Genomic DNA, 12341 nt, shown 5'->3' with positions numbered 1-12341 from the left:
ACACGGCCTGGCCAGAGCACTCACGCCTTCCCTGGGAATTCAGGCTTGCCTTGACACCACACTTTGGTTTTGCTTTCCCCTGAAAGTCTGCAGATAGTAGTTATTTCTGGTCTCTTTTCTCCGGTCTTGCTGGCCCTGTGTTAATTAGAAGTGTGTTGTTGAAGGGGGATTGGAGTTTGTGCTGGCGAGCACGTTCCTTGGTGTGATGAAAGCCAGCAGCAGCTTCTCCCTGTATTAATGAGATTTGAGCAGAAACCCCCCCGCCTCAGCAGAAGCCCCCGTGTATGTTGGGGGGCAGTTGGTCTACAGTGGGACAGTCGCTCCCCCGATTATTCCAACCCCTCTTTTCACCTACAGACTTTGAGGAGAGCTCTTTCAAGCAGAACAGTGAAATCAGGGGTGGGGTGGCCTGCAGCACCCCCCCAGGGAAGGCCAGAGTCCACTGCTAAGACATCCACAGATCTGCCAGGGGTCATGATTGCTGAATAATGGATATGGAAGCTCTGCCCACTGCTGCCTGTGGCATTACCATGCTGCTGCCAGCTGGGAGGGGGCTGGAGGGGCAGAGGTTTGCCTACCTCGGCAGAGATCGGCTCCACCTCCTGTCTGGAGCGCCCAGCGAGTGGGGTTTGGTTTCTATGGGTCTTCTCGCTGAGTCAGGGCCACTGGCTGCCTGGACCATAACACTGCCCTGAGCTGGCCTGTCTCAAAGACTACAGTGAGGGTTTCGGCCCAGCTCACCCCTCAACGCCAGCTGGGAATAGTCCGAATGCCCCGATCTCCTCAGCTCGAGGCTGTTCACTTTCTTCAGCCACAGTGGCTCCAAAAGACCATCCCAAGAGCCCTTCGGGGCATCCCCTGAAAGTGGGCAGGAGAGCCAGAGAGCAGCAGGGCCAGCGCTTCCATTTGGCAGAGAAGGAAACAGACCCAGGAAGGATGAGAAACTAGCCCTAACCCAGGGTCATTCGTGCCGTGAGTGCCAAAGTAAACTCCTTCCTCCAAATTCAGGGCTTTTTCCAGTTTTCCGTGAGGTGCCAAGGGTCTGAGCTATTTAGATGGGAAGTACACACAGAGCTTGGCCTGCTTGAACGGTGTAAAGGCATTCAGCTTAAAATGCACTTCCTCTCCCTCCTTCCCCCTTTCCTCCCTCTCTTCCTTCTTCTTTCCTTCTCTCTCTCCCTTCCTTCCTCCCTCCCTCCCTTCTTCTTTCCCTCTCCTTCCCTCCTTCATTCCTTCCCTTCTTCTTTCCTTCCCTCCCTCCCTCATTCCTTCCTTCCTCTCTCCTTCCCTCCTCCCTCCCTCCCTCTCTCCCTCCCTTCTCTCCCTTCTCTATCAATTTGAAAAATTATTGAGCAGTTTTTGCCAATCACAGCTTTCACAGTGCAATGGAAACACTCCTTTCCCCTTTCCTCCATGACTCCTGTCTCCTGCCCAAGCACAGGCAGGACAGGAGATCTTGCCCAGAAGTCAGGGCTGAAGACCGGTGTCTCCTCACTCATTAGGTTTGAGCCCTGGGAGATTCTCTCGTTTCTCTGGAAGTGAGGTCGTGCCGAAGAGCTTTAATCACTAGCGTCTGTTACTTCTTTTCTTTCTTTTTCCCCTCCTGATCTTTTTATGACAGTTGAAAGATCTCATCCAGCTCTCTTTCTGGATACTGTTTGAGAAACGAATATTCTGAGAGGCAGCTCCAGGGAGAGGGAGAACGGGAAGGAGATGGAGGGCCTGGTGTCCAGAGTGGCTGCACTGATCACAGGGGACAGTCAGGGCCCAGGACCAAAGGATAGCCCCACTCCACCAGGCACACCTGTCAGCACTCAGCCCTGCAAGGGCGTCCCAGCATCCGGGAGCACAGACACGTCTTCGTTAACAGGAGGAGCAGTGACATGGAGCAGATGTGGGAGTCTGTGATGGTATAAACATTGACAAATGCTGGCTTCAGCCGACGGACCTGGCTCCCGGCCCCTTTGCTTTGCCCCTAGGAAGTGTAATCTGCCCTTCGCCCGGCTGGTTGTCTCAGGAAGGGCAGCTCTGAGAGGTAGGGTAGAACGGAAGCTCCCAGAGGGCAGGACTCTTTCGTTTCTGCCTTTGTATCCCTAGTGCCTGCTACTCAGTCAGTGACAAATAAGTCCTTGCAGACTGTGCTCTCCCATGGCTGTTCACAGAATCCAGTGTCCCCAGCAATGGCTCTCCAGCCTTTACTCAGGAGCCTTCTCAGAAGTGATGCAGTCCAGCCCGAGGCAGCCCCTCCCTTCCACTTGGGGACAGCTGTTATGCTTATTCTCCTTACCCAGAGCCTAAGAGAACTCCCCTTCTCCAGGACAGCCCCTCAGAGATCAGAAGATGCCTATTGTGCCCCCAAGGGGTTCTCGCCCATCTCATGACATCTTTGGCCGTCTGGGTCTGCCCCCCCCCATCCAGGTCATGGTTGCAAGAGCTACCGTGACCATATCAGGGAGCAGAGCCAAGCGGGCGCCTAAGCACCCCATCTCATCGTCTGCCCTGGCCCACTGTCTTAGACGTAGAAGCGGGGCTCCCTGGTGACCCCCTTGACCAAGGCTCTTCCCACCTGGCTTTGGCCCAGGCTCTCTAGTCGGTGGCTTTATTTTGATCCCACCTTAAGAAACCACAGGAAATGTGCTACACGTGAGGGATGATGAAGCCGTTTTGGAAGGCGACCCTCCGAAGAACTGCCCTCTTGCTGAAACAAGTTTGTAGGCCATTTTTGGCTGATTTCAGAATGAATTGTTAATGGCCAGACAAAGGGAAACCTCTTCCCTTGGGCTTTTGACCCTCTGCATCCAAGGTGCCTCTCGCTTCCAGGAAGGATTTTGTGTGTCCTCAGAGAGAGAATGAGGCAGAGGAGGGCAAGAGGAACCCAAGATGGAGAGTGAGGCCCCCCCTCCAGGAGGGCTCCAGAAGCCATTTGTCGGTCACAGCATGCCACGGCCAGATGCGTTTCCTCCAGAGACAGGGGCCTCCCTAGGGTTGGTGTGGCCGACGTGCCCTTGGACCCCCCGCGAGGTGAACCTTCTCCTGCACAGTGGCCTGAGGGTCTCTGCCTCCTTAGCCAGAGCCTAGGTTCCCTCCAGACTGTCAGGATCCTTGAGGGCAAGGAGGCCTGTGGCAGTGGTGGTCAGCTAGCTCCGGATGGCAGTCATGGTGAGATAAGATGCTGAGTGAGGAGCGGTGGGCGTGGGCCACACCCTCTCCTGGAGGGCTTTAGTCACCCCTTGGCATTTTGCTCAAATTACCAAGCTCTCTCCTGGATTTCCACAATGTCGTGGTGACCAAAAAAGCTGTCAGAGTTAGGAGCGGCTAAGTCTGCTGTGGGTCTGCCCCAGCCACTGAGGAGGCTGCGGGTGAGGTCGATGCAATCACAAGGTGTTCGCCGGGAAGGAAGGCTTTGAGTGCTAAGTGCTGATCCCTGGGAAAAGATGTGGGCCTTGGATTGCCCCCATTTTACAGCTGAGCAAACTGAGATGGATAGAAGAGGTGAGGGGCCTTGCCCAGGTCACATAGCTAGTAAATGTCTAAGGAATCTGTACTCAGACCTTCCTTACTCCAGGCCCAGTTCTCTGTCCACGGTGCCACTCGGTTGAATAAGTGGAGAAATGGAAAGTATTGATTTATTGCATGCTAATTCATGGAATCTGGGTGGGAGAAAAACGCCAGCCCATGCTCTGCACACGTGAGAGGGCTCAGCTGCCAGGTGGGCCCAGGCAGCGAGGCCTCTTCCTCAATGCTGCCTCCACTGAGGGTGGGCGTTCTCTTCTGGGCCTTTAGCAGCAGCGGTTCCTGTTGTGGTGCCTGGAGGGCTGGCTGGGCGGAGGGGACAGGGGAGGAGGGGGGTTAGAGTGCATTGGGGCAGTTGCCCAGCCTCGTTTCCCTGGCTGTGTCCAGGGGTGGAGGCCCCTGCCACTCCGGCTGTAAGAAGTGGTGCTGGTGGTGAGGAGGAGGCATCAGCTGTGATTCTGTCCCCCTTGGGCCAGCAGCCCCCCCAGGTTATATGGGCCTCTCTTATGTACCAAGCTCTGATGGGGCAGTGGGGTGTACCCACTCAGGGTCTGCGTGGCATAGTCTGGTCCCAAGTGGGGCGTGGGTTATGGCTTCTAACCAAGGAGCGCAAGTGTTGGTGAAGCTGGCATCTCGGCCTTATTTGGCAGCCTCTAGGACCCTGGCCTTGGAGGGGGAAGGCAGCCTTAGGCAAGTAAAGAGACTTGGCCAAGGTCATGAAGTGAATAAGCCCTCAAAACAGCATTTGAACACGCGTCCTCCCTTCCCAGCACCCTGGCTGTGCGGGTCAGTGGCTGACGACTAGGCTGGCCCCAGTCTTTTTGTTGAGCTAATGACCGCTTTCCCCCTCGCTGCCCGTATGGAAAGCCACAGAGACGGGGTTAGCACAGGTAGAGTGGAGCCTCCCTGAGGGCAGGGCCCATGCCTCCTGTGTCCTCTGCCCCCCCACACACAGACACACAGTCGCCTTCGTAGGGGGGCCCCGAGGCGGGGGGAGGGCGCCCTCCTGCCCTGGCATCTCCGCGTGCGCTCAGCTCCAGGTGACTGACCCCCTCCCCCATCTCTCCCGCCCACAGCAGCAGCAGGAGATGCTGGCGATGAAGCACCAGCAGGAGCTCCTGGAGCACCAGCGGAAGCTCGAGCAGCACCGCCAGGAGCAGGAGCTGGAGAAGCAGCATCGCGAGCAGAAGCTTCAGCAGCTGAAGAACAAGGAGAAGGGCAAAGAGAGTGAGTGCCCGGGAGGGGAGACCGAGGCGCTGGCCCGGCCGGCCCTCTTCCTCGCTTGTGTTCGAGTAGACGGGAGCTTAGTAGGACTTCTGATTAGATCGAAGCATTTCAAAGTGCATCTGGCAGGTTTCCTACTGGACGGAGAATCGTAAGAACCGTGAAGTACCAGATGCACTGAGCGCTTGCTCCCCGAACTCTGGTTCGTTTGTGCACGTTGGCTTGTTTTCTCGAAGGCTCTGGAGAGTGTGTGTGACAGACGGAGAGGGAGAAACTGCCTCGGTTTCCTCAGCTGTAAAGTGGGATCTCAACAGCCCCTCCTTCCCATAGTTGTCATGAGGCTCAAAGGAGAAAATATTTATTTGGAAAGCAGCTCTTAGCACAGAGTCTGGCACAAGGCGGGGTGGGAGGGGGCTCTAGATGCTTCTCCCCTCCTCCTCTTCCTCCTTCCTTCCCTCCCTCCCTTTTTCCTCCCTCCTTCCTTTTCTCCTCCCTTCCTTTTCCTCCCTTCTTTCCTCCTTCCCTTCTCTTCGTCCTCCCTCCCTTCTTTCCTTCCTCCCTTCCTTCATTCTTTCCTTCCCTTCTCCCTCCCTTCCTTCCTTCATCCTTTCCTCCCTCCTTCCCTCCCTTCTCTCCTCCCTCCCTTCTTTCCTCCCTCCTTCCTTTTCTCCTCCCTTCTTTTCGTCCCTTCTTTTCTCCTTCCCTTCTCTTCCTCCTCCCTCCCTTCTTTCCTTCTTCCCTTCCTTCTTTCTTTCCCTCCCTTCTCTCCTCCCTCCCTTCCTTCCTTCCTCCTTTCCTTCCTTTTTCCCTCCCTTCCTTCCTCCTCCCTTCCTCCCTTCTTTCCTCCCTCCTTCCCTCCCTTCTCTTCCTCCCTCCCTTCCTTCTTTCCCTCCCTTCTCTCCTCCCTCCCTCCCTTCCTTCCTTTTTCCCTCCCTTCACATTTCCAGGACATCAAACTCCTCTGGAGAGCACAGGCAGCCCTGGGGACCTTTGCACCCCACCCCCGGTAGCAGACGGAGCTGGCAATGATCCGTCCCTCGGCTCCTCCCCAGAACGCTTTGGTCTTTTTCATTGAGTCACTGTATGTTCAGTTTTTCCTTCCCCGTCATTGGGAGGGCATGTCTGTTAAAGGGGTTGGTCTGGAGGCTGGGCTGAGACTGCCGTAGTGCTGGCACGTCCTGCTTTGTGCCCGGCCCCTCCCTGGATGCCAGGGCAGCACAGGTGGGTGTGCAGGGGCAGTGGCATCAGAGGGGCTTTATCCTTCACTGTTAACTTGTCCCAACGTGATCCAAGAAAACATCCCTGGGAGAAAGATGGCTGGGATGGAGACCATGAAGTCCATCTGAGTGTGCTGGGCCCCTCCCTCTCTGCCACCCTCTGCCAGTGCAGCCCCCCAGGACTGGCTTCCCCTCCCAAGGCTGGGTGGGGCTCCTGAGTTTTCCATTAGGGCCTAATAGCCCATCCTCCACCTCCCAGGACGGTTTCATTCCCTTCAATGAGATCTACTTGAACAGAGCCCATGCCAGACTTAGAGCCATGTGTGAGTGTGACAATGTAAGTGTGTGTGTGAGGAAGTGTGTTTGTGGAAAATATGAATGTGTGTTTGAGTGTGTAAATGTGGGTGTGTACGTGAGGTGTTTGAATGTGAAAACGTAAGTGTGTTTATGTGAGAGAGAGAGAGAGAGAGTGTGTGTGTGTGTGTGTGTGTGTGTGTGTGTGGGTGTGTGTGTGTGTTTCAGACCCAGGATTGAATGAGTAGAAGGAACTTTGAGGGATAGAGGATCTGCTGCAGATCTCTAGCCCTTTAACCAATCCCAAGTGCTTAGTAGGCGCCTTGTGTGGGCACACTCTGTGCTAGGTGCTGGGGGCAGAGAGAGAAAGGGAAGCAAGGCCTGCCCTCAGGGAGCTTGCAGGCTGGTTGAGGAACAAGAGGTAAACCCAAGAAGACTTTGTAAATGGTTCAGTCTCCAAGAGTGTATGGAGCCCTCGCAGATCCTAGCGGCTCCCCCCCCCCGGCCTTGTGTGGCCTGCAGGAGCCGCGTTGGCTCGGTGGTCAGCCTGCAGCCCTCCCCAGGCCTGGACGCCTCCTCCTCCGCTCTGACCACTGAGCCTCCTGGCTTCCTTCAGGTCTCCATTCTAATGCCACCTTCTCCAGGAAGCCTCCCCACCCCCTTAGTTCCAGGGCCTCCCATTCCTGGTTGCCTGTGTGTCCTGTGCGTGGCTTGTTTGTATCCATCGGCTCCATGAGATTGGAAGCTCCTTGAGGACAGACGCTGTCTTTTTCCTTCTTTTGTGTCCGCGGCACTAAGCCCAGGGCCTGGCACATGCTGCTGTCCAGTCATTTTTCAGCCGTGTCCAATTCTTCATGACCCCCTTTGGGGCGTTCTTGTCAAAGATCCTGGACTGGTTCGCCATTTCTTTCTCCAGCTCATTTTACAGACGAGGAAACTGAGGCAAACGGGGCAAAGTGACTTTCCCAGGGTCACACAATTAGTAAGTGTCTGAGACCAGATTTGAACTCGGGTCTTCTGTCCAGTCCTGGCATTCCATCCACTGCACCACCCAGCTGCCACCTGGCACGTACAGTAGCTACTTAATAAATGCTGGTTGACTGTTTCAACCTATAACATCCCTAAAATAGGACAGTCCTGCTCCCGAGACAGCTCTAGCCACGCGGTCACGTGTCCAGGCATATCACTGGGCACTGCCCATGTGGCATTTGGTCAGCCCCACTCTTCACTCCGCCAGCCAAAGCGATGGGGCTGCCTGGACAGAGCAGGCCCGACCTGGAGCTCAGAGGCATGGAGGCTTTTGGTCTGGCCCACACCTGCGAGGGAATCTCCTCAACACCATGCAGTCCTGTGGTCAGACCACAGGTATCTATTAAGTGCTTGCTGTGTACCAGGCACCGTGCTAAGTGCCAGGGATCCAGAGAAAGGCAAAAGCCTGTCCCTGCTTTCATGCCAGTAGGGGCACAACAGTGGATCTAGTACCAGGCCTGGAGTCCGGAAGACCTGAGTTCAAATCTAGCCTCAAACACTTTCCTAGCTGTGTGATCCTGGGCAGGTTACTTAACCAATGTCTACCTCAGTTTCCTCAACTACAAAATGGGGATAATAACAGCACCTCCCTCTGAGGGCTGTTGTGAGGATCCAGTGAGATCCTCTTGTAAAACTCTCAGCACAGGGCCTAGCACATAGTAGACGCTATTATCATGAATGGGAGAAACAACACATAGATACCTCGGCCCATAGGAAATATCCATGGAGCAGAGAGAGCCGTGAAAGCCCCTCCCCCACCCTGGGGGTGGTTTTAGATTTCAATGATTCTATATAATATATAAACAATATAAAATATATCATATGTTTATATTATCAGTATTTATTAGGTTTCATTATGATTTGTAAATGGGTGTGTGTGCACGTGTGCATGCTACATAGACCCAACCCGTACACACGTGTGCATGTGCATGTACACATGAACAGATGTTTGTGCCCCTCCCACACCCCATGTGTCCGGCAGGCCCTTTGGCTCTTCTCCTTGGTTTCTGGGGGGCTCTTCCTGAGCTCGTGAGGACCGTAGGCACCCACCGATGCCCCCCTCCTCCTTTCTGGCTCAGCCTGGGGGTCATTGGGTGGGGAAGCTGGCTACTGTCTTGGCAGTGTCCCCTCTAGGGTGGCCGTCAGGACAGACAGGAGCATCTAGGAAGCACGTAACATGTGCACACGCCTAAGGCCCACTACCTGCACATGCCCCTCACACACATGCACATGTATGCATATACCACACGATACACGCACACATGCACACATCACACACACATACCCCACACCATCTACAAGGAGTCGTGTATAACCAGGCTCCTTCTTCACACCGGGTGTTTACTGGGCCCCATCTCCAAGCCCCCAAGCCCTGGAAGACGCAGGGATGGGCAGGAGGGCCAAGCAGCAGAGGGACACCCGTGAGTTCTGGGTCATCCCCTCTCCTCAGTTTCTGGAGGAGGCATCTCCAGCCCCGAGAGGGGCCGGCGCCGGCCCACGGCCACATAGCTGTCTAGGGAGTGGCTCAGCGTGGTCTGCTGGCTCTCTGTGGCTGTAGTGCCCATGGGTACATGGGCGGCTCGCGCCCCAAAGTTTCACTTCATTAGGATTTTTCCAAAGCAGGGTGGCTGGTAAAGAGCATGAAACTAAAGGCTGGAACACTCAGCTGATTGATTTCCAGCAGAACAGAAACCCAGCAGATCCTCATTTTTCTAGTTAAAAAACAAAAGCATCTTACTTGCTCCAAATCAGGACCATATTAAAACTTTCCAATAAAATATTATCTTGTGGCTTGGGAAATACGGAAGGCTTTAGCCCCGTGGAACGTTTTTGGTCTTTCTGTAAACAAGGGAAAATGCTGTTTTGGATTGGCTCCATGGTGCCCTCCCCTCCCTCTCCCACCAGCCTCCCTTCACCTACCCTCCCATGTCCCCAGGAGCCAGAGATGGTGGGATGGTGATGGCCGAGCACCCATTGGAATCTGCGTGGCTTCCCCGCTGTGGGCTTTTCTCTCCCCGCTCTGCCCTGAGCCCCGTGGGCTGTGTTCCTGGCGGGGCCCCACATTAGGAAGGGCCTGGATGATCTGCCCACAGGAGAAGGGCCCAGATGGTAAAGAAAGGGCCTCACCTGCGGGGTGGGGGCACGTGTCACCCTCGGGAGAAGGTAACACGCAGGCTTGAGAGGGGTCTCTGAGCCACAGAACTTCATTGGCCAAAAGCAAACAGCAAGCATTTATGAAGCTCCTACTGTGTGCTACATACTGTGCTAAGGGCCATAGATACAGAAGAAGGAAAAAACCCTCCCTGCCCTCAGGGGGTTCCCAGTCTAAGGGGGGAGGCAGCTTGCAAACGGTGGAGCACATACAGGCTGCAGCCAGCTTAGACAGCCCGAAGGTCATCTCCCAGGGGTGTCTGTGTGAATGAGTGTGTCTGAGCGTGTCTATATGTGAGTGTGTGTGTGTGCTTGTCTGTGTGTGTCTGAGTGTGTCTGTGTATGAGTGTGTGTGTGTCTGAGTGTGTCTGTATGTGAGTGTGTGTGTGTGCATGTCTGTCTCTGAGCGTATCTGTGTGTGAGTGTATGTGGTGTGTGTGTGCTCACATCTGTGTGTGTCTGAGCATGTCTGTGTGTGAGTGTGTGTGTGTCTGAGCGTGTCTGTATGTGAGTGTGTATGTGCTCATCTGTGTGTCTGAGCGTGTCTGTGTGTGAGTGTGTGTGTGTCTGAGTGTGTCTGTATGTGAGTGTGTGTGTGCATGTCTGTGTCTGAGCGTATCTGTGTGAGTGTATGTGGTGTGTGTATGCTCACATCTGTGTGTGTCTGAGCATGTCTGTGAGTGTGTGTGTGTCTGAGCGTGTCTGTAAGTGAGTGTTTGTGCATGTCTGTGTGTGAGTGTGTGTGTGGTGTGTGTGTGTTCATGTCTGCGTGTCTGAGTGTGTGTGCGCATGTCTGTGTATAGCACATGTATGAGCGTGCCTGGTGCGTGCATGCACACGCTTGTACCTTCATGACACATGCCTGTGAAGACTGTCTTCGCCCCTTCCCCTTGTGGTGCTAGGCTGACGTTAGGCCTGAGTTTGCACTGACAGCAGCCCCTCCCCCACGTGGGGGCTCTTGCCCCTGGGGGTTTCTTCAAGGCCCACTTCTCTGTAGGAGCAGAAAGCCCTCTTCAGGCTCCTCTTTGCCTTGATTCAATCTGCATTTTAAAGGGGGGAGCAGTTATGTAGAGCAGGCCCCCCCCCCCCCCCCCCGGCAGCCTCCCTCTGCCCCTGTCCTGGAGGCCCCGTGGCCCCCCCAGCTGAGTCCCCCGGCTCCTGTTTCAGGCGCCGTGGCCAGCACCGAAGTCAAGATGAAGCTACAGGAGTTTGTCCTCAACAAGAAGAAGGCCCTGGCGCATCGCAATCTGAACCACTGCATCTCCAGTGACCCTCGCTACTGGTATGGGTAAGTGGAGGGCCACCGTGTCATCCTGGAGGTGGGGGCGGGTGCTCAGCACCATGGCCAGAGGTCTGGGGAGCCGCAGGCTGCCCCTCCTTTCCTCCCCTCCTCCCCCCCCCCCCCTCCCCCCCCCCCCCCCCTCCTCCTCTCCTCTCCCTCCTCCCTGCCTGCCCAGCCCTGCAGCCCCCAGCCCCCACAGGCTCCCCAACCCAGGTGTTCTTGGAGCTTGGCCTGAGGCAGCATGAACCGGGGTCCCAGGGGCTGCCTCGCTGCTCAGGGTCTTTACTGGGAAACCAGCTAGGGCTTCGGGAGGCAGTGACTACAGCAGACCCAGGGAATGCTAAGAGCGCGGGCACTTTTAGTCTGGCACCTTCCCCACACCCTGTTCTGCCCGTCACGCATTGGCAGCCAAGGCCAAGCGAGAGCATGAGCAGAGCCGTCTTCCTCGCCCTCTCCGTCCGCGCCACCCGGCTGCCGCTCCCCGGTCCTCGGTCTGACGGAAGCAGGTTTCTTTACCTTAGTGGGGCTGACAGTCCCGAGTCACCACCTGCCGATCTCCCTCTCGCCCTGTGCCCCCCGTACAGGTCAGTGCGTTCGGCAGAGCCAGCCTGGCCCCGGCCCTGCCCTCAAGCGGCTTGGCTCTCGGGGACTCTTACAGCCCAGACCTCCTCCCAGCATAAGGGCAATGCACCCATGTGCGTCTTCATGTGCTGGCAGCTCGTAATAGTAGCTGACATATGTATGGTGCTTACTATGTGTCAGGCACCGTGCTGCGGACTGAAGCAGACAGAGGTGAGGTGAGGTGACTTGCCCAGGGTCACGCAGCTAGTAAGTGCCTGAGACTGTATGTGAACTCAGATCTTCCAGTCTCCAGGCCCAGTGCTCTGTGCACCATGGCACCACCTACCTTCGTGTGTGGAACAGATGGTATTTAGAGCTTCTCAGGTACAACCAGCCATGGAGACAGAAGGAACCTTAGAAGCCTTCTAGTCTAAACTCCTGAATTTTCAGTTGAAGAAACTGAGGCCCAGAGGTGACTATAAAATGAAGGGCAGACCCACAATTTGAACCCGGCACCTCCCCCTCCAAATCCCTCTGTCTTAGATGGTGTGTTGGGCTTTTAGTGCAAGCTCTAAATCAGCAAAAATCCCAATCCGCCCATTGCCCAGACGAAGGGTCTTGGAACCAGCCGGAAGGAGGGTCTGAAGCCCCCAGGGGCCTTGGCAATAGCACTAGACTGGACGTCCCCCGAGGGCCTCCTCGGACAGATGGCTTTGCTCTGGCTGCTGACTGGCATCAACTGGCATCGACTGACCCGAGCTGAAGGTCCTCGCCTTGGGGGACTGCCCTTTCCTGTCTCCCCAATGCTAGGCGCAGTGCCTGACTCGTCCAGGTGCTTAGTGAATGTGGATTAACCAATCCACTGCTCAGCTTGGCCACAGTGCCCCACGCCCCCAAGCTCATGCTTCTTCGTGGGTCAGGGGCTCCCCCTCCTGTGGGCAAAAGTGGCAGCTCCGGTCCTCCCACTGAGAAAATCAGGGAGGACGGTGAAGAAATCCTGAGTGGCCTGGGCACTCTGGGTGCGAGGCAGAGTTCAGGGAAATTGGAGGCCGGGGAAGGCGGAGGGGAGA

General features: G+C 55.8%; 1 protein-coding gene across 1 annotated transcript in view; it reads left to right on the top strand.

The window, feature by feature from the left end:
- Positions 1-12341, top strand: part of LOC114054146 (histone deacetylase 4) — a 253940-nt gene that overhangs the window by 183624 nt on the left and 57975 nt on the right. Inside the window, exons 5-6 of the mRNA XM_027877293.1 lie at positions 4590-4740; positions 10596-10716. Coding sequence (XP_027733094.1) covers positions 4590-4740; positions 10596-10716 — 272 coding nt within the window. The remainder of the gene's footprint in view (positions 1-4589; positions 4741-10595; positions 10717-12341) is intronic.

Source organism: Vombatus ursinus, unplaced genomic scaffold, assembly GCF_900497805.2.
Source record: "Vombatus ursinus unplaced genomic scaffold, bare-nosed wombat genome assembly UNPS02004259.1, whole genome shotgun sequence".
Taxonomy (NCBI): Eukaryota; Metazoa; Chordata; class Mammalia; order Diprotodontia; family Vombatidae; genus Vombatus; species Vombatus ursinus.
This window is presented reverse-complemented; position numbering and strand designations above follow the sequence as displayed.